The following is a 22,895-nucleotide window of genomic DNA, read 5'->3' as shown; positions in this document are numbered from 1 at the left end:
GAATATCATGGAAAAGTTAGTTTCTTTCCATAATTCCTTTCAAAAAGTGAAACTTTCATAGATTATAGATTCATTACACACAAAGTGAAATATTTCTAGCCTTTGTCTCATTTTTCATAATTTTGGCCTACAGCTCCAGAAAACCCCCAAAACAGTATTTCAAGAAATTAGAATAGTGTGAGGAAAATCAGCAGTTACTTCTCAGTTATGACTGACTCCAGCCTCAGTCCACTCCCTCTGAATCTGCCAAATTTTTTAATCGCCTTTGCTTGACAATCCGCTGAAGACCACGGTCATCCATGGTATTTCCATATTATTTTTTGGAAAGGATCTGTATGTATGTATATATATATATATATACTATATACTGTATATACACTATATATATATATACGTATATATATATTTATTTATATATATGTATATATATATATATATATACACATAATACTGTAAATCATAATTAAAACTTTCACCTGATAATTTTCACATAAATCACCACAATAATATAGTTTTATGTGCACTCCAGGGAGCATCAAACAGATGTTTATTCATTTTAAGAATGGCATTTCACTGTTTTTGCAAATTATCTCTTCAAAGATGGTTTTCTCTATAAGCAGCCTAAGTAAAGAACCAAAAACACTTTAAGAAGGAAAACCCCCAAAAAACGACGGCATTTTATGGGATCTTGTAACTATGAGTGTGCCTAATATTCATCATGGCCTCCCATATTACAGAATTTACTGTTCAAAAACCGCCGCTAGCCGTGGACCAGCTAAACTGCCGCTAGTCGTGGACCAGCTAAAAAGTGGAGAAACAAAGAGACGATGGAGGCATAAAACTCTCATTGCTTGTACAAGTTTATATGTGTGTGTATTTTTGATTCAATTTCATATGATGTCTTTTCCCCTTTTTGCCTCTTAGAATTGTGATGTCAGAAGCAATTGTGATTTCATCCATGATCATCAGCGACATCATCAGTGATGTCATGAATCCTTCCCTGCTGAGGATTACATTCAATAGTGCATCCACCAAAACTACATGGAAAGCCTGTAGGAGAGCATTCTCTGTGCCGAGCTCAACGAACAAACAAGAAAAAGTACAAATAGAATCATTTACTACACAGGCCAAATACATCTAAATGAATGTAAATGTAGACAATCTCCAGATAAACCGTCCACAATATGTTCATTTCACACAGTCTTGGCTGTTGCAGGTCATAAGTGTACCGGCCTCCATAGTTCACTGTGAGGCTGCTTTGGAGGTATGGAGCTCAGCTGTCAGCTGTGCTCTGTGTGCACAGAGGTGTCTCCTTGCTCTTGGCTGTCATCTCACTCTGGGCCCGGTTCTGTTCCTCCCTCTCCAGCGCTTTCTCCATCTCTGTGTAGTAGTCTCTCACTCTGGGCTCGGTTCTGTTTCTCCCTCTCCAGCGCTTTCTCCATCTCTGTGTAGGTAGTCTCTCACTCTGGGCTCGGTTCTGTTTCTCCCTCTCCAGCGCTTTCTCCATCTCTGTGTAGTAGTCTCTCACTCTGGGCCCGGTTCTGTTTCTCCCTCTCCAGTGCTTTCTCCATCTCTGTGTAGTAGTCTCTCACTCTGGGCCCGGTTCTGTTTCTCCCTCTCCAGCGCTTTCTCCATCTCTGTGTAGTAGTCTCTCACTCTGGGCTCGGTTCTGTTTCTCCCTCTCCAGTGCTTTCTCCATCTCTGTGTAGTAGTCTCTCACTCTGGGCCCGGTTCTGTTTCTCCCTCTCCAGTGCTTTCTCCATCTCTGTGTAGTAGTCTCTCACTCTGGGCTCGGTTCTGTTTCTCCCTCTCCAGCGCTTTCTCCATCTCTGTGTAGTAGTCTCTCACTCTGGGCCCGGTTCTGTTTCTCCCTCTCCAGTGCTTTCTCCATCTCTGTGTAGTAGTCTCTCACTCTGGGCCCGGTTCTGTTTCTCCCTCTCCAGTGCTTTCTCCATCTCTGTGTAGTAGTCTCTCACTCTGGGCCCGGTTCTGTTTCTCCCTCTCCAGTGCTTTCTCCATCTCTGTGTAGTAGTCTCTCACTCTGGGCCCGGTTCTGTTTCTCCCTCTCCAGTGCTTTCTCCATCTCTGTGTAGTAGTCGAGAGCCTTCCGCACCGGGTTAATGATGTGTTGCTGTGGGATTGATGAAGATAGAAAATAAACATTCCACACTCAGATACTCACAGGACATTGTGGGACTGGGGCCCACAGGACAGACGGTCTGTGCCATAGCAGACGGAAGGAAGGACAGACAGACAGACAGACACACAAATTAATTTATAGAAGTGGCTACACCGCTTAAAAATCTGATGACAAACAGCTTCATTAATATTGAGATGAAACGTCCAGCACGTGAGTGACTCCTCAGGAAGATGTGCTGTTCAGGAAGGTGTGGACTGTTCTCCCACTGTGTGTAATACAGTAATGAGGTTCTGTTCAGGAAGGTGCAGACTGTTCTCCCACTGTGTGTAATACAGTAATGAGGTTCTGTTCAGGAAGGGACGGACTGTTCTCTCACTGTGTGTAATACAGTAATGAGGTTCTGTTCAGGAAGGGACGGACTGTTCTCCCACTGTGTGTAATACAGTAATGAGGTTCTGTTCAGGAAGGTGTGGACTGTTCTCTCACTGTGTGTAATACAGTAATGAGGTTCTGTTCAGGAAGGTGTGGACTGTTCTCCCACTGTGTGTAATACAGTAATGAGGTTCTGTTCAGGAAGGTGTGGACTGTTCTCCCACTGTGTGTAATACAGTAATGAGGTTCTGTTCAGTTCAGGAAGGTGTGGACTGTTCTCCCACTGTGTGTAATACAGTAATGAGGTTCTGTTCAGTTCAGGAAGGTGTGGACTGTTCTCCCACTGTGTGTAATACAGTAATGAGGTTCTGTTCAGTTCAGGAAGGTGTGGACTGTTCTCTCACTGTGTGTAATACAGTAATGAGGTTCTGTTCAGTTCAGGAAGGTGCGGACTGTTCTCCCACTGTGTGTAATACAGTAATGAGGTTCTGTTCAGGAAGGGACGGACTGTTCTCCCACTGTGTGTAATACAGTAATGAGGTTCTGTTCAGGAAGGTGTGGACTGTTCTCCCACTGTGTGTAAAACAGTAATGAGGTTCTGTTCAGGAAGGTGTGGACTGTTCTCCCACTGTGTGTAATACAGTAATGAGGTTCTGTTCAGGAAGGTGTGGACTGTTCTCCCACTGTGTGTAATACAGTAATGAGGTTCTGTTCAGGAAGGTGTGGACTGTTCTCCCACTGTGTGTAATACAGTAATGAGGTTCTGTGAAATGATGAAATGATTAAATCAATAAATCACCTCCAGGCAGGGGAAGAGGTTGGCCAGCTCGATGAACAGGGGGAAGAGGACAAACCGGATGAATCCTGTTTGAGATGAAGGCTTGGTCACCTTGTCTCGGTCCATGAAGGGGGTGACCGGAAGACCCTCCAGCTTCTCCATGTCACTCTGAGGACAGACGGACCACAAGAAAGGACCGGATTGGCGATAATGCAAGAAAGATGGAATGTAGAGCTGGTTTGTATAATCATTGTGATGTTTTAACCTATGATACTGTTTTGTCTATCTTAGCAGACCAGAATAGAATAGAACGATATTTTATTCTCTAAGTATGAAATGGCCAAGTAGAGTCAATCATTCATTGCAAACAGAACCCAGTAGTGGTACAAAATATAAGTCACCCTTCTTTATGTAGTGACACAAATGGCATGGCACAATATACTGTACATGTTACAGCCCATTTAGGAATCTTGTTAGGAAGATTGCATTGTGGTTCATCACAGACACACCTCTTAACTTCTGGAAATATTAGTATCAGCAGCAGAGATTGTATTTGAATTGCATCAGAGCGTGTTGCCTTCCAGTCATCCTATACCAGAACAAAAGTCCATCTGTGTCTCAAGAGCTCTCAGTCCAGGGTCCAAAATTAACTTTTTTCCCCCACTGGCCAAATGCAGAGTAAATGTTCAAATTTTACCTGCCACTGAATAGAATACCATTGTTTTTGTTTGTTTGTTTGTTTGTTTTGGGCTGGGGAGTGAAGCAAATCTACCAGCCACTTGCATACTGTATTTTACCAGCATTTGGCTGGTGCTAATTTTGAACCCTGGCTCATCCTGAACTAGGAAGCACCTCAAAATGATAAATGGTAAAATGGTAAATGGCCTGCATTTATATAGCGCTTTTATCCAAAGCGCTTTACAATCAGTAGGTACATTCACCCATTCATACAGACATTCATACACCAATGGCGGCAAGCTACCACGCAGGGTGCTGTTACACCATCAGGAGCAATTTGGGGTTCAGTATCTTGCCCAAGGACACTTCGACATGCAGACTGGAGGAGACGGGGATCGAACCACCAACCTCTTTTATCCAAAGCGATTAATGGACGACCCACTCTACCTCCTGAGCTACAGTCGCTCCCAAAAGTGCAACCCCCACCACCAAACACTGTACAATTCCTCAAATTGATGTTATATCAGTTATAATAATCGTCTCTAATGGTGGAAATAGATCACCACAAAAATCTTAACAAATTGTTCGAAAATTCATGAAAATCAATTGAAATGTTTTTGCGATATCCTGCTGACAGATTTTTAAAAAAATTCCAGGAGTGAAAACAACATCCTTGGCAGAGCTAATAATAATAATAATAATAATAATAATAATAAAAAAAAGACTTATGACTTGGGAAAACCACATTTTCAGGTAATTTCATTCAATTTCAGGTTGTGCCTCACAAATTCAAGATTTGAATTTATTGAATGAATTCAATGGTTGAGTGTGCCAACTCAAGGTCAACTGTTTTTTTCTACTGGCACTAATCCCGTTCCATACATAAACCACACACATAAACCACACACATAAATCATCAATAATTTGTGGAAATGAGCGATGCAGACATCTTTGCTATGAAATCACAAAATGGTCAGGTCATGTGTAACACTATGGACACAATCCTTAGAGGGATAACAGTTTTCAACTGGTCATTTGGTGTTGCAACACTATAGTTTCTCTCCATGCAACAGCAGTCAGGTACCTGGTTGTATTGTTTCTCTCCATGCAACAGCAGTCAGTTACCTGGTTGTATTGTTTCTCTCCATGCAACAGCAGTCAGTTACATGGTTGCATTGTTTCTTTCCATGCAACAGCAGTCAGTTACCTGGTTGTATTGTTTCTCTCCATGCAACAGCAGTCAGTTACCTGGTTGTATTGTTTCTCTCCATGCAACAGCAGTCAGTTACCTGGTTGTATTGTTTCTCTCCATGCAACAGCAGTCAGTTACCTGGTTGTATTGTTTCTCTCCATGCAACAGCAGTCAGTTACCTGGTTGTATTGTTTCTTTCCATGCAACAGCAGTCAGTTACCTGGTTGTATTGTTTCTCTCCATGCAACAGCAGTCAGTTACCTGGTTGTATTGTTTCTCTCCATGCAACAGCAGTCAGTTAGTTACCTGGTTGTAGAACTCCTGCAGAAGGCAGTCCAGCCAGGGCTCAGCCACCTCCATGGGCCGCGCCTCGTTGGAGATGTCACTCACTTTGATCAGGATCATCATCAGCTGCACATACATGTATAGCAGGGGGAAAAACACAAGAGCTCAACAGTCACATGACTTTTCATGACGTCATTTGCCCCGGAAGTAAGTTCTGCATTCATTTTCTCCATAGACATTTAGATAAATCCTTATATAACGAGTTTTAAAGCTGGAACCATCATCAGTGATGTCATAAATCCCACTGATGACATCATCAGTGATGTCATAAATCTGACATCATCAGTGATGCTGGTCTCATTGGCCACACAGCAGCCGAGTTGCGGGCAAGGCTGCGCAGCGGGCGGGCTGCGAATGCGGGAATGCGAGCTGCAGGGGCAGCTCAGTAAGCTGTAGTATGGGCGAGGCCGCGCATAGCGGGAGAGTTTAAGAATCGAGCACACGAGATCCATAGTAGATACAATCTAACAGACAGAGAGACCCTCTGACACACACAGCTGTGTCCTTGTTGGGCTCCTGCATTGCCCCCTCTCTCTGCTCTCTGCCCCTGATCATGTTATTCTCTGGGATAGTCATAACATGTTGTGTGTGTGCTCTCTTCTCACTATAAGATCTTTGACTGTCTGTTGTTCCGACACTGTCCTCACGAACCCTGCAACTATGAATTCCTATTCTTCTGTATTCCTATCATGAGGCAGTCTCTCTGCACATGGCTTTTGCAAAGATATGTGGCTAAATACATTTTTGTAAGATGACTTCTCTTGACTCTCGGCTCAATTATTTTGATCTCGAGTGGGTTTTCCTCCAGTTGTCACCATCACATCGTGGCTCAGTAGAGGTGCGGGAGAAGAATGTATTGATTCAATTCCTTTCTACAACGATAGGTCAATCTCACTCTTATCAAATTCTAATTGAATAAAAATTCCATTTCTGATTCCCAACCCCAATACTGACATTTCTTCATTTTCCACTTAGGAAATCTAAATGAAATCTAAATGAAACGTAACATACCTCATGCAGCAGCAGACTCTCTCTGCTCTGAGTTTTAGCAGCTATAAGTTATGATATATTCCTTCCCAATGCCTCTCCAAACTGATCCTATGGATCATGTTCCGTTGTGTTGACATCTACTGTCCTCTAGTCTTACCACATCTCTGTGCTCCTTGTTGTTGAAGTCAAAAACAGGCAGGATGGACTTGAACTTATTGAGGATCTCATTGTGTCTTGTCATGTCAGTGGCCAGGATGCATCTGCCAAAATGAAGAGAGAATAAACACTCTTAGAATGATTCGCTCGCAGCGTATGTCGCGGCGCTGTTACTGCTGAATTGCACGCATGCTAAGAGAACGACAGAGATGAGCTCACTTGATGATTCCCTCCCGTATTCGTTTGTACTGTTCGGTGGTCAGATTTCTGAAGATATTGGTCTCCGTCTAGAAAAGAGAGAGATAGAGAGATAGAGAGAGAGAGAGAGAGAGAGAGAGAGAGAGAGAGAGAGACTTCTGTTCGTTGTTACTGCCTGCAGCACAAACTCCTCCTCATACGTTCTGAACAGAACAAACGTCACATACAAGGACGTGTGACCTCGCTGACCAAGCCTTACCTTCTCCAGTATCTCAAAGGCGACGGCACAGTGGTGGTTCTCCAGCGGAGAGATGTCATTGTAGCGCAGAGCAAGTTCAGTCCGAGCATTTATCTGAAAGATCAATTTAACAGCGTTGAGTAGAATTGAACCTGCATTACTGAGCTGGAGAATGAAGCACAACTCTACTGTATACATTTGAATATTAGTAGAAGTGCACTTGGAGAACGCAGACCTTCCGGCAAGGCCAATACTCCAGTCTGCCATGATATGCACATTTTGTGAGTCGGATCGGAAACCCTAGCCCCGCCCCATGCACCCACATCCCCCCCCCCCCCCCCCCCCTCCCCCCCCCAGCCACTCCCCGTACCCACCCCTCCAACCCCCAACTCTCTATGACCATCCTATCCCTAGCTACGGCCCCTTTTCCCTAGCCCCGCCCCCGTCCTTGACCCGAATCGGATCTGCAAAAAAAAAAAAAAAAAACGTGCTACACCCTTCAACCAAGTTTCAGGAAAAAAAAACAGACAAACAAACGACACTGAAAACATAACTTCCTTGGCAGAGGTAATAATCCTGTATACAGCAGTTCTGTACAGCCTAGAGCAGGGATGGGCAACTTTGATGATAGAGAGGGCCACAAAAAAATGTCCTCGCTACCAGAGGGCCAGATTTTGCTGAGGGCTGGAGGGCGAATGGCTGGGGCATTTGAAGCCAGGTTTAGAGGAATAACTCATTTTAAATGAACAGTTGTGATGTCATTATTCAGTCTTAACCACCAATATTTTATCCTTTTCTCACTCACTCCTATGTCACCACCTGCTCTCCCTGCAGGGCTTGAAATTAACTTTTTTGACCACCTGCCAATATGGCTGCTAGATTTTAAAATGACCAGCCAATTAGAATTTCCACTAGCCAAAATGTTTTTCTTGAAATAAACCAGAATATTGAGTGGGTTAATTTAAGCATAAGTATCAGTAAGTGGCCCGGGATTCTCAAAGCCTGTGTTGAGGGTCACATGAACAAAAATGCAGTCTTGAAGCTAAATAAATCCAAAACCGTGTTAATTATTTAAATTTCTACTTAAATGTAGAACAGTCATTTCTTGCACATGAGATTACTTTTAGCCTTTTAGTCATAAAGATTATTGAAAAATATTCCATATTCCAGACTGAAATGTTATAACAGAAGTGGAGTATTGGCGAGAATGACATGAAAATTTGGACACTTATTCAGCAGGTATCTTGCATGTTGCGTTCAGGTGTACTGTAATTATTATTATTATTTTGCAATTCCAGCTCGGGCCACACAGGGGGCGCCCATCCCTGGCCTAGTGGGATAGAGCATGCCAGTAAAAATGCCATATCATATATGCTACATCCAGATTGAATGAGGTTGTTATCCAGAGGGAAACCTATGCAGCGACCTGATAGGCGTTGTTGTATCCTGTGTGGTCGAGGTCGTGACAGACTGCAGAGGTCAACATGGTCAGCAGGTCCATGCTGTCCATCTTACTCCTCAGGTCAGTCAGCCAGATCAAACCGTACATCTGCTCACAGAACAAGAAAAACACATAGTGAGTGGGAGAGGTTGTGGTTTTGAAACAAATTAAAATAGTTTTGTCTCCTAATCAAATAACCACTACTGTTGTTGCGGCCCACAGCAACACATCGTATGTCTACATCAAAGTATACAATGACATTTCAAGCATTTGCCCTGGCTTCAGCTATGCCAGAAGTAGTCTCGCTTGCCAGACTCTCTCCCTACAATGGGAGTCTCATTGACTACGTTTACATGCACACAATATTCCACTATTATTCGGAAAATGACAATATTCTGAATTTGATAAGGGTCATGTAAACAGTATTCCAGTTGCATTTTCCGAATTTGCCCTTTTTCCGAATTTAGCATTTTCCGATTAAGACATCTGGGTTATTCCAGTATTATTCGGGTTTTCGGAGGATTCTTTGATCATGTATATATACAGCGCATTCGGAATATGCGTCTCAATCAATGGTCTCAATCAGGGTTTTTACCGCAGTTTGCGATGCATGTTGCCTGTTTGTGGTCAACTGATGTGTGCTAGAAAGCGCTAGAAGAGGCGATATAATTAAGCAATATATCACGAGAGCAAGTGTGTTGTGATGAATATATCACACTGATAAGCTGTTATCCCACGAGGCCGCAGGCCGAGTGGGATAACAGCTTATCAGTGTGATATATTTCACAACACACGCTGCTCGAGTGCTATATTGCTTTTATAAAACGGTTTCCAAGTATAATAATATAATAATAATAATACTATAAGTCCGACTGGCATGGTTTTTCTTTAAGAGTCAGTTGAAACACTACTGTAAGGCGGGACCTCTAGCAAGAAGATAGACGTGCGGGTGATTTGATTGGATCGTTCTGGAGACTGAAGTCGACATTGGCCAATCCTGGCGCTTGCTGAGAGCAAAGCCCGACCAGGGGCCGGTTGCACCAATGGCGGCGATTGAGCCAGAAAGACAGTCTGAATGAAATTGAATGTAACGTTCCCAATTCTATGTATTAACTTCTAAAAAACTAACGGCAACATTTTGGAAGGCTAAGCCACACAACTAGTTAGTTATAATCTAACGTCGTGCTTTCAAAGACAGCGAACTGGCGGTGTTACGACGAACACGGCTCAGTTGACCGCAGTTACGACGATGACGGTCAAAAAGGTCTCCGCGGAGATCTCTGTTACAGGCAGTTAAGACCAGTGTAAGACCAGTTGGTGCAACCGGCCCCAGAGCCGTATGCCGACACCAAGTAACGTACTTTTAGTAAGAGAGTTGCGCCATCATGCGTCCATAATGACTCATTGTACAAAGACTTGAAGGACTAGTGACCCTCCATACAGCAGATCAGGAGAAAGCTGTTTGGCTCGAGCACAGCGCTGCCATTTAGTAAGAGAGTTGCCATGGTAACCAATAACCCATGGCCATGGGTTATTGAACTCGGTTACTGGAATTATACAATGGCTGTGAACCAATCAGATTGCTTGATTTGAGGTACCCCTTTTATAATCATATATAATCCATCATCTCTGGCATGCGAAAAGAAAAGCCCACATTTCTGATCGGGAGGAGATGAGAAACATCGATTGGTGCCCACGGAAGTCCAAAGTGCTTGCGAGCCTGCGAGGTATAACGTAGGCTACTAAGCCTACTTTATGAAGGACTTTGATGTGCCAATAATCGCAACGCCAAACTTTCCAGCAGCAAGCTCCTGAAATGGACCAAGTGATCCTCTGTTTATTCTCAAGAGAAAAACTCTGCCTACCTGCATCTCTCTCTCTCTCTCCCCCCTCCCTCACGTGTCGGGGAGGGCGAGCTACGGCTGCATGTAAACGGGAATATTAGTGGATTATTCATTTAGTCGGAATATTGTCATTTTCCGAATATGGGCAAAAACCGGAATATTGTGTGCATGTAAACGTAGTCACTGTTGATGATGTTGTTTCACAGCGGCGCAGGCAGAAGTGGCCTGCTAGCCGCCGGCTAACAAACGGCATCCAATGGCTTGACTGACTTTAACTTCAAAGATGTGTTGAGGTCAAAGCTTGACCTTCCACACATCGTCAGTGTTCCAATCCATACACCTCCTTCACCAATTAGCCATCAAGGATGTGATGATTGGAGAGGTACCAGGGCCTCTCCATGATTTGCCCTTACTAAAACCTTCTCCCTCTCCCTCCCACACACACACACACACACACACACACACACACACACACACACACACACACACACACACACACACACACACACACACACACACACACACACACACACACACACACACACACACACACCATCTGGGTGACACAGAAGCAGTGTTTGAAGTTGTGGAAAGGGATGTTGTTGTAGCGGCGGTAGACTTGGAACAGGAACTGCTGCAGCACCTCTGGCTCGATGTTGAAGGTGGCTGTGAAGTCTAAGTCCGTGTACATGACCTGCAGGAGTACCATGATCTCTGCATCCTCCCACTGCCTACACACACACACACACACACACACACACACACACACACACGCATGCACACACGCACACACACACACACACAGGCACACGCACACACGCATGCACACACGCACACACACACGCACACACACACACACACACACACACACACACACACACACACACACACGCCCACACACACACACCAGTTGCATTTGCCTAAAACGCTCGGCGATGAATGGAAAGAATCAATGAAGTAACCAAACCTGAGTGAACGCGCGCTTCCTCCCGTCACGTCACGTGAGAGCCCCACACTTCACGCTTCCTCCCGTCACGTCACGTGAGAGCCCCACACTTCAAACACAGTGCGTATAGACTACTTGCACAACTCCACTACTTCCTGAAATGAGTAGGGCATCTTGGTTTCCTGTCCTCCACTATTGGATGAACTGATTAATGTCAGGTGTGCCTGATCACTGTTGTTGTGACTGCAGCAGTCAGGCACACCTGACATTAATCAGTTCATCCAATAGAGGGAATGCACCGACGCCACGCCCCCTCCCGAACACGCCCCCTCAGCCGGACTGAGCAGCACTGAGTGTCAAATTTCCAAAACAAACGTGGCTTCTGCCAGGGGTAGTAGCGAAACCACGGTTAATATAAACGATTATCTGCTTAAAATAAAGGCAGTTGGACTCGAATGTGACCCTTACAGCTTGCCAAAGAACCAGTGGTCCATGGACGTAGACATGTGGCCAGGAATAGGGTTTCCTGACATTTATATGTACTTAATATCGACGCCGGGGAAATACACAAACCAAAGCATGAAAGCATACAAGAGCCTGGACGCGTGGTCGTACTTCAAGGCTGGATTTGTTGGCGACATTAAAGTAACGAGGACAGCAATGGATATTCTGGTTGTATGTGGAGAGGTACATATTTATTTTATTACAACTTTTATTAAGAAAAATATAGCATACGCTGTCCCTAGCTTTGTTCATAGTGAACACTATCACTCATGTAACGTTATATCTGTGCAGGTAGAACACAGCCAGAGAATGAATGAGCCCTCATTGAAACCCTGGATAGCTGCAGAGAAGACCGGGGCCGTTTCATTAGCTTTCGGCAGCCTGTAAAAAGATACCTCCGACGCCTTGTTGAATCTATTTTTACAGTCAATGGCACAACAGCACTTTACCATTTTCGTTGTTTTCTCGCGGAAGCTGAACGCTAAACACCGTGACCCGGCGGCGCCACCTGGCTTGTTTAGACGTTTTGACACTCACTGCAGCTGAGTGGGCGTACCCGCACTGACTGTCGTGTCCGTGACGTCACGTGCATTCCCTCTATAGTGTAGGACAGGAAACCAGTATGCCCTACTCATTTCAGGAAGTAGTGGAGTTGTGCAAGTAGTCTATTAGGCCTGTCGTGAAGAGCTTCTTTTGATTGGTCCGCACGTCGCGGGCCTATTCGTATTGAGATGAGTGCGTCGGTCAGATGAAAAGCGTGCGGGACCCTAACCTCTTCAGAGATGCATCAGAGGTGCCTGACGGACACGAGCGACCCTTATAAGTCTCTTTCTCTCTCTTCCTGTGCTTCTATTGAACAAGCAGGTGCTGCTGGCACTGTTTTCTCCTCCGTGATCACACAGGCACACAGACAGCTAGCACCACCTCCGTATCTAGAGAGTGTTAAAAACGGATGCAGATTGCAGATGATTATCAAACACCACCTGTACTGTTTTATTCGTTTATGTGATACCCGAGAGACTATAAATAATATGTTTATTTTGCATAAGGTGAAACGGTCTGTTGACTTATGGGATAAATCAATCGTCTCATAAAAGACAGTTACAGTGTAGAGCCCTATGTGAGTCCGAAGATGAAAAAGGTCTCTGTGTGCCCAGTTATGCTCTGGAACCCTTCTCTTAGCAATAGAGACTGGTAGGTTTAATGCTCCTCCTGAAGAAGATCTGTTTATGATGCGATTTAGATGAAATTGAAAAGGAGACTTTTTGCTCTATTGCTCTGCATATGATGATGCAAGGGAAGTAGGGATGCACGATATATCGGCAATCATATCGGTATCGGCCGATGTTAGTCATTTTGTAACATATCGGTCATATCGGTATCGGTCAGATGTTGCAATGTTAATATCGGTTATCATTATCAGCCAAATTCTTCACATTGATATGAAATAATGCAGTAAATCTATGATTTATGGGCTTTTTCAAAGGCTTTGCAAATAAAGAAATGCATAACTTTTTCAAATTCAGTGTTAACATGTGTTTTTCAGTATGTACAAAATGTGATGATCATAAAAATGTGGTTTTATACAGATCATATCTACATCGGTAAATATCGGTTATCGGCCATAACAGCAATGTTAATATCGGTTATCGGCATCGGCCAAAATTTTCATATCGGTGCATCCCTAAAGGGAAGTGCTCTTTAGTCAAAATGTGTCCTCTATTTATGCCGAATTTCTTTTTTTTACTTGGATGACTATGAGAAACTGGAGCTGTGTTTAAAAAAGGGACCTTCCCCACTGCAAGTTTTATATGTCAGGCATGGGAACATATGGGGGGTCTTGGGTAATTGGAGGTGTGGCTAAAACCTCTTTGGGGGCCAACAATTCCTCTATTCAGGAAAGACCACGAGTTCACATACGAGTCAAAACTCACCAGTTATCGAAGGTTGGAGTCTTTAGATACTGCCTCACTTGTTCTGATACTTCCAGGGAGCTGGGAAGGCAGCAAACACACTTTAAAAGCACAGGTATAGAGAGCCAAAGTGAACGTCACTTCCTGCTTCAGCACTGTACCAGAGATTTTCATCCGCCATTTATTTTCCCATAGACATTTCGTAAAATGCATATAAAAGAGTTTTACTGGTATAAAAACCAAACGGTACAGATATATTAGAAACAGGAAAGATCGCATAACATTTCACTCAGACCAAAACGTAAAAAAATGAGGGTTTGAAGAAAATATTTTTTCAATGTTGTTGTTTTTAGGTTTTGGTCCGAGTGAAATGTTCTATGGTCTCTCCCGATTATAGCGTTAGCTGAACCGTTTGGTTTGAACCAGTAAAACTGTTTTTATAAGCATTTTACGAAATGTCTATGGGAAAATAAATGGCAGATGAAAATCTCTGGTACAGTGAGTACTGAAGCAGGAAGTAGGCGGTCACTTTGCCAATGCCTCTCTATTAGAGCCATTAAAATGACCAGGAGTTCTGAGCACGTGTTGCATGTTGTGCACCTATACCTCATTTGGAGGAACTTGTCCCGCACGTGCTCGCACTCCTCCCTGGTTTTGCGTAGCGCCCTCTTGTGGTAGAAGGGTGAAGGCTTGTGTGTGCCCTCCGACAGCTCCTTGAACAAACCCAACCAGCTCAGATGCTCCACGCTCTGAAAGGGAAAGGGAGTACCAACCATCAGCTCAGCCTCAGAGGTTAGGGAAGCCGGCTTCGGCAGCTTGTCACCGGAGGGTTGCTAGTTTGAATTCCCAGAACACCTCTTCAGATTTAGGTGAGGGAAAGGATGATGTCGTCCCTTTCCTCTGTAAATACTGTCAAATTGCCTCATCTGAACGTAGGCACAGTGATGCAAAAGAGCATACATACATGTAAAAAAAAAAAAAAAAAAAAAATAGAGAAAGAAAGAAAAAATCACTTCAAACCACAGATATTTCATTTACATGTTGGAACCACTGCAAAGAGGAAAATTGTATCCACAAAACAGTTAATTTTTTTCAGATTAGAAATAAACTTAAAAACGAAAGTCCAATCAAAATAAATAAATAAAATAAACTTGAGTTGTATGCAAATATTTATACCCCCATGTTTTACGATTTTATCCAGTTCCATGTATTATATTTCTCCTCTCAAAAATGTCAGCTTTAAAAGCACAGAAATACTTTGAATCTACCTCCAGTTTCTCCCTGAATGAATCCACCTGCTTCTTCATCTCATACACGACTGCAGGAGCCTCCCCGGCCTCGACCAGGATCTTCTTCTCCAGGCCCTGCAGTCTGAACAAACACAGTGTTGGTATGGTGCACATTCATTCCATTGAGTTGAGCATCACCCTAAGAATAGTTGATTATAAGTCTCCTCCCAGAACAAACGGATACTGCCATAACCAAAACATATGTGTTGTCTAAGTTTCTTTTGGTATTGTACTTTTTTAAATTTTCACTTCATTTTTTTTTCAAGCCCACCCTCCCCGTTTTTCCTCCCAATTGTACTTCGCCAATTCCCCTGCTGTCCCAGTCATTGCTCCACCCCCCTCTGCCGATCTGGGGAGAGTGGTAGGCATTGTAGCACATGCTTCCTCCGATACATGTGCAGCCAGCTGTTTCTTTTCACCTGACAGCGAGGGGTTTCACCGGCAGGAACGTGGCACGCGGGAGGATCACACTATTACCCCCAGTGCCCCTCCCCCACGAGCATGGTGCCCCGACCGACCAGGAAGAGGCGCTAGTGCAGCGGCCAGGACACATCCAGCTTCCCACCCGCAGACACGGCCAATTGGGCCTGTATGCATGCCAGACCAACCGGCGACCCTCGTATTGGTAGGCAGGCAATCTACTGCTGCACTACCTGGACGCCCACTTCAAGTATTACATCTTTTCTTTTTTGCATCATAAGTAGGGCTGGGTTAAAAAAAATCTATATATCGATATTGAATCGATATTCATGTGAAGGAACAAGTATCAATACATAAATCCCAGTATCGATCTTTTAAAATGCAACAAATGCAACATAGGCTATAATATTATAGGCTGTGTGTGGTAGTTAAAACATAGTTTCAAGTTTACTTTTATTTATGTTTGTAGTTGAAACAAAAACATAAATACTGTAGGCTACATGTGCATTGTGCATGCACCATGAGCCAGATGTACAGACCTCAAATCTGTTTGCACTATAATGTTTGTGAACTGGAAATGTTCATGAGCTGTATTTTATTTTATTTTATTCACAAAGCATTTATACTTTATGAAACACTGTTTACAACATGCTGCTGTTCAATGATTCTGTTGTATAGTGGAAATCTAAATTTGTTTGGCTTCTCACAGAAGACTGTAAAGAAAGAGACAGAAGACTGTAAAGAAAGATAAGATGTTGAATGACTATGTTGGTCATGTTTAAATAAAAAGGAATTACATGATGTAACTGCTTGCTTTATGGTCAATTCTTAATGTAAATATTCATATTTTTTAATAATGCACCAGGTTAGAGGGTTCCTTGTACAATTTACAGCATTAGTTCTTTGAGAATCTCTTCCATTATCAAAGCAAAACTGGTATTGTAACTAAAATATCGATATCGAATCGTATCGGAAATCGTATCGACTTGGGACCTTGTGTATCGGAATCGTATCGTATCGGGAAGTCAGTGGCGATACCCAGCCCTAATCATAAGAGGATTCTTTTTCTCTTCTTTCTCCTCCCTGCCTACCGTTTCTCCATGGACGAGAGGTCAAATCCTAGTGCCGCCACAGCCAGCTCCACACCTGCAACGACAAGACGGGAGGGGAGAGATTCTCAAAAAATGTTCAGAAATAAATTGTGACTACGGTGTTTCCCTGGTGAAGATACGTAACGGCTCACTGTCGCACTCGGCAGCCACCACCTCCAGCCTGTAGCAGGAGTTGGGGCCGTTGGGCTCCAGGTGGGGCGAGATGTTGATGATGTTGCCTTTGGGGTTGTAGAGCTTCAGGATGTCGTGGGGTCCCGCCTCGGCTGCAGAGCGGAACAGGTCTGGAAACAACAAGCCCACAGTGTTGACGATTTAAAACCAACACTATGCCAATGGGTCAGTTCATTAGGGATAATTGCGTGGACAAACAACTCTCCCATCAACACTCCAAACAGGTGTTCTTGTCACAGAAAAAAAAATCAACAATTCATAACACTGGGAAATTGATTTTGTAAACTAACGAGGGTATATCACACCTGTGTCCACCAGACATGGACACAGGTCCCCCCCCCGAAGCGGCTCTCCGCTCTGCTCTGCTAAACATATGCATTGTATTATATGTTATTGTATGTCAAGAGAGAAACATTCACACACTGAGGGGTGGGGTGGTGGGGCAATTCGGCCTGCTTTATCGCATCCCTCAATTACTTGTGGAATGCTTCCATTATTTTGGCAGCTACTTGGGTTCAAATGGGTTTGTTTGAATTGTTTGTATCAATGAACTAAATGCAGTAATCTTCAGATTATGGTCGCCTAATTGTTGTTGTTTATACGGGGCATCAATTACATCTACCCACTTCTCCAAGGGCCACTACCCCACTGAAGAGCTGAAGACACACTGACAGCTGACAGACAGCTGAAGACAGACTGAAGAGCTGTCAGTGGCAGCTGCATCACTCTCCGCAGCTCAGGCAACACGTACAGTCCATCCTCGGCTTGTGCATCACTCTCTGCAGCTCAGGCCAACACAGTCCATCCTCGGCTTGTGCTGTGGCTGTGGCTGAGCTACACATTTTGTCCCGGGTGTGTTCTCCTTTTCACATGCCAACAGGAAAGCTGTTAAATGACACTGCCGTAGTAGTAGTAGTAGTAGTAGTAGTATATCAGTGAACTCTTCCCTATGTATCCCATGTTCCCAAGGAAACCTACATGGTGGAGTTGGTTTAATTAGTAAAGACAGATCAAGCATTCTTCTTGAACAACAGGAAACACATTTGGGAGAGTTTTGGCAAATTTATGATAAGCAAATGTCCCATAGGCTACATATGACCCAGAGAAGCAGATACCACTTCTTACCTAGTGCTGTGCATGGTGCACCAACACTATATCTAGTATCATTTTACACACACACACACACACACACACACACACACACACACACACACACACACACACACACACACACACACACACACACACACACACACACACACACACACACACACACACACACACACACACACACACACACACACACACACACACACACACACACACACACACAAAAGTACCTACCTTTTACATCCTGTGCAGGACAATCCACTGGGAACTCGGCCTGCTCTGGTCTCCCGTTCACTGTGAAGTAGATGATTTGTGTTGTTGCCATATCAGAGGTTTGGAGCTGTGATGTTGCCACGTTCAGTGCTGATCTGAATCCACACTGTCTGTCGCTTCATCGTTTTATACTGGAGTGACACTGACTCCACCCCCTCCCTCTTTCTGCTCCTCCCTCCCTGTTTACAGTTTGTAGCATTGGCCCAACAGATCACAGGGAAATTAATGCATTGATTTATTTCAAAGTGACACTTGGTTGTTTGTTCTGTGCTGCTCTCTCTCTCGTAGTCTCGGCACCATTCACCCCGCTTTTTCTCGTGGGGGCGTAAACCAAGCAACCGGAAATAGGTGCGCCAAGAAACGTCTTTGTTGCCGTTAGCTTGACGCGGCGAGGTTACGTTAGCTAGAGCCTGAAAAGAACAACAACACAAGTTGTATAGTAGCGTTAGCACATTTCTAGTAACTGCCGAGGAAGGTTTCTGGAGAGCCAAAGACAATGGAGTACTCGCCATGTGAAATGTTATGATCAATGTCCATGTCTTTCCCAATCCCAGCACAGGCTGTTGTTGATGCTTCAACTGTTGTAGCCTATTCGATCCTCCATTATCAATAACAGCGGACAGACAACTAGTGTTATAACTATTCCATCAACTGCCCATTTGTTTGAAAAGTAAAGATTCTGTATTGGCTTAAAATATGTGAGATTGTGAATCCGCAATGTTTCTACAAGAACTTCTTCAAAAACCTCCATCTTTTGTTTTGTCGTTTGCCGTTTTATTTTCTGATTCGTTGTGTCTAATTGTCAAGTTAACGAGCTATTTCCGCTGTTACTTCCTGTCTAGGGCGGGCTCTAGGCCGGAACCAGACAGGGAGACAAAATCAGCCAGGCTCTTTCTTCTCGCCGAGAAGAGCCCCCCCCCCCCCCCCCCCCCCCCCCCTCCTCGGCAGATAGACCTCCACTACGCTAGATGGCGCTGTTTGAAGCGTATCTAGAGTTCCAGTTCATGCAGATCGTCTCTTTCATGACGTCGTTTTTTGTGACCGCATGGGCAACCGGATGAAAAGACCAACGTGGTGTATTCTGTGGAGCTGGGCGATTATTACTCGGGTGTTTTTTTTGTCAGAGTTTATTTTAGAAATCGCCAATTAACTGCGATGACCGAAGGCAAAGCGGCTGCGGCTGCTAACCCGGCTAAAGAGCTGCTGGCGTTGAACCCCAAAGAACAAGCAGAGTTCAAGAAAAAGGTCCAGGCGGTGAAGAAGAGACCTGGCAAGGTTCGTGGCGAATGCAATGGTCCTTAGTGAAACGTGTTCAAATAACCCTGAGACTATACCTCAACGTTGCTGTTTTTATGTTTGTAAAAACTTGCCCACGTCTTTTAACTGCGTTGTTCCAGGTATTCGTTGTCGCCCATAAACCATTTAGCTTTTAGCTAGTTAGACGACTCAGCTTCCAGCAAACGTTACGTCAGATGTCACTTAGCTTCTAGCGTTAGCTAGGTCTGCTTCCAATGTTTGATATTTCTCTGACTGCGTCTGCGTCACACAATTTCTTATTATTGTGCTTGCAGATAGGCAAGCACAATCTTAGAATCTCTCATACTTCTTTATTATTTCTTTCTTTATTCTGTTTTCTTCTGGTCAAAAGTTTGGTTCGCCATTTCTCCTACAGTTTTCACACTACACAGACATGGAAGACATCAAAACGTGCGGCTCATTGAGGAATCGTGTGCATTTGGATTGCTAAGGGTTTCGTTCGCCGGTTTTCGCGATATAGGCGTTAACGTACGATTTTTTTTCCCATTCACTTGAATGGGGTTTCGAAATCGTTGGGATTAAATTAGCTCTAGCTCAGACACCGTATGACCTGCTATTACCAAACTTTGTAGGTAGGTTTACAGAGTCACCTTTTACTCTGTGCGGGAAAATTTTAGTATTTGACCAGATGGTGGCGCTATAACAGCCGTCCTTACGTTTTGGTCCATAACTTTTGAACCGTAAGGGCTACATTCAAAATTCTTTTTTCCCTGGATTCCTTGGGCCATTCCGCATCTGCTGATATAGGCCCCGCCCATTTCCGTCTAACTAGATTTTCCGCCATTTTGATTTTTGTTGAAAAGTGTTTTTTCGCTATTTCTCCTTCAAATTTTGCCCGATCTTCACCAAACCACATCACACAGCGTGTGTGGACTGTCCCGCACAAAACTTATTTTGCGTTTTTTTGAAATTCCGCACCGTTGCGATATAATCGACCTCCAAATTTCTGTGGGTGGGGCCTATTTCACAAAGATCGTCCGACGCTAACCAAACTTGGTACAGGTGTGGACGGATGTACTCTGAGCCTATAGGACAAATATTGTGTCATTTCGCCTCTAGGGGGCACTATAACAGCCATCCTTACGTGTTGGTCCATAACTTTTGAACCGTAAGGGCTACATTCAAAATTCTTGTTTCCCTGGATTCCTTGGGTCATTCCGCATCTGCTGATATAGGCCCCGCCCATTTCCGTCTAACTAGATTTTCCGCCATTTAGAATTTTGTCGAAAAGCGTTTTTTCGCTATTTCTCCTTCAAATTTTGCCCGATCTTCACCAAACCACATCACACAGCGTGTGTGGACTGTCCCGCACAAAACTTATTTTGCGTTTTTTTGAAATTCCGCACCATTGCGATATAATCGACCTCCAAAGTTCTGTGGGTGGGGCCTATTTCACAAAGATCGTCCGATGCTAACCAAACTTGGTACACGTGTGGACGGATGTACTCTGAGCCTATAGTACAAATATTGTGTCATTTCGCCTCTAGGGGGTGCTATAGCAGCATTCAGTACCTGTAACACCATAGCATCCAGTTAATACACCCTTGCAACGGCCTAAACACGTCCTAGCTACACATTGCCGATTGGGGCTGTATGATACTGGATGGGAGGGCGGGGTCTAAGGCAGGGGCGGTGCAAGCGGGGCGGAGCGTCACGCGGGAGCAAGCACAATCAAATTTGCTTCAGCAAATTTAGCCCGTTCTAGTTTTTCTTATTCTTTTTCTTCTTCCTTTTCTTGTGTAGGCGTACAGTGACAGCCCAGGAGTGGTCTATGTGGGCCACCTGCCTGTTGGCCTGTTTGAGACTCAGCTCAAATCATACTTTCAACAGTTTGGAACAGTCCTGAGGCTGCGACTGGCCAGGAGTAAAAAGGTAACTAACATGACAGAAATCATGCTCCACGGGAGACACTCGACTCTGCTCCTTTTTCCAGCATAGAACATCTCTCTTGGCAATGTGTTTTAGGATGGGCTTCTAAGTAACAATACCTGTATTTTCCTCAGCCACCTGCAGAATAGGGCTGTGCCGATAGGCAATATATTGTTTAGCATACGATTATCATATCATTATCATCATTCAGTGGAATCATATAGCGGCCATCATGTTGATAATGCTCACTGCTGTCTAGATGAATGATAAACTCTGTTAAAAACTCTTGACAAAATGAGATATGAAACATTTTAAGGAATATTTATTTGAAAAGGAGAAAAAAAAGTTTGACATCACACCTCTTGTTTTCAAGACTATCACAATATTGATTTCAATCATAATTGCCAAGCCCTATATTTTAACCAGGGGTGTCGTGGAGGGTAAACGCAAGTAAACGCAGTTCACCCACCCCTTTGAAATGAGGCAGATAGTTTACTCGCCTATTTTCAGATCAACTGTATAAATCAATAAGGGCAAACAAGGTGCGTAAACTACTCACCTTGGATAGTTTACCCACCTCTGTATTTACCACTACACCCCTGATTTTAACACAGTTATCACTAGACAAGCGGTGGCTGCATTTTCAAACAGCCACAATATCCCTGCTCGTGCCAAGGCATTTGTTGCAACAGTGTTAAGGATGGATTCCAAAGGCATGATCTATTACAGTAAAGTAAAGGTAAAGTCCCACTGATTGTCGCACACCTGAGTGTGCGAAATTTGTTCTCCGCATTTGACCCATCCCCTGGGGGAGCGGTGAGCGGCAGCAGTGCCGCGCTCGGGAATCATATGGTGATCTAACCCCCCCAATTCCAACCCTTTGATGCTGAGTGCCAAGCAGGGAGGCAAATGGGTCCCATTTTTATAGTCTTTGGTATGACTCGGCCGGGGATCGAACTAACAACCTCCCAGTACAAATGAAAGGCGACACATCAAATCCCCAGTAGAAAAGGTGTACACATAATTTGGCTTGTGGCACAGACTGAAAATGACCTCAGGTCCTCCCAGTGGTCTGGGGTCAGATAACTGTGCCTATAGTATTATGGTGCATTAAGCTTATCACCTGCTCCTCCTATTGGCAGTGTGATAAAACCCATGTGCCTACAACAACTTGAGGAAAAATACATTTAAAATAGCAAATCCAAAGAAAGTTTTCATCTTAAAGTGCAGGTATGAAGAACTAGGAATCAATTCAGATAGGTAACACCTAACTTTAGTTCTGTCTGTTCTTTTCTCTTGTATCTTGGTTTCCAGACAGGTGGCAGTAAAGGCTATGCATTTGTAGAGTTTGACTGTGACGAGGTGGCTAAGATTGTTGCAGAAACCATGAACAATTAGCATCACCGTGTCCTGCATCGGACACCTCTTTGCCTGTTTCGTCACGTCCGGGTCAGAGGTCTCTGATGTGGTTTCCGGTACTTTAGCGGGCATTTCAGATGCCGGATCGCCGCTTTGTGAAAGTGGAACTAATTTATACATCTATATGTGTCAATATGAGGAATTTCATATGAATATGTGCATGGTAACATGTCAAATTAC

At 44.0% G+C, this 22,895-nt stretch overlaps 1 protein-coding gene and 1 pseudogene across 2 annotated transcripts; one reads left to right on the top strand and one right to left on the bottom strand.

Annotated features, from left to right (window-relative positions):
- Window positions 1–775: 775 nt before the first annotated feature.
- LOC310777963 (high affinity cGMP-specific 3',5'-cyclic phosphodiesterase 9A-like) lies at window positions 776–13,774 on the bottom strand (the record flags this gene model as incomplete). The annotated part of the gene is made up of 10 exons (XM_083638295.1): window positions 13,757–13,774; window positions 10,926–11,103; window positions 8,514–8,636; window positions 7,109–7,201; window positions 6,871–6,938; window positions 6,653–6,755; window positions 5,467–5,571; window positions 3,312–3,458; window positions 2,041–2,131; window positions 776–801 (listed from the first exon to the last, which is right to left on the bottom strand). Exons 2-10 carry the CDS (start codon window positions 11,079–11,081, stop codon window positions 776–778), a joined length of 912 nt encoding a protein of 303 aa, XP_083494421.1. The 5' UTR covers window positions 11,082–11,103; window positions 13,757–13,774.
- Window positions 13,775–19,265: 5,491 nt separating this feature from the next.
- LOC310777961 (MKI67 FHA domain-interacting nucleolar phosphoprotein pseudogene) lies at window positions 19,266–22,694 on the top strand (annotated as a pseudogene). The gene is made up of 3 exons: window positions 19,266–19,385; window positions 21,171–21,299; window positions 22,611–22,694. The product of its transcript is annotated as an MKI67 FHA domain-interacting nucleolar phosphoprotein pseudogene (transcript).
- The last annotated feature ends 201 nt before the right edge of the window (window positions 22,695–22,895 follow it).

The sequence above is a fragment of the Poromitra crassiceps genome (genome assembly GCF_964638095.1).
Source record: "Poromitra crassiceps genome assembly, chromosome: 6".
Lineage (NCBI taxonomy): Eukaryota > Metazoa > Chordata > Actinopteri > Beryciformes > Melamphaidae > Poromitra > Poromitra crassiceps.
Note: the sequence above shows the minus strand (reverse complement) of the source record. Positions and strands in the feature narration are given on the sequence as shown.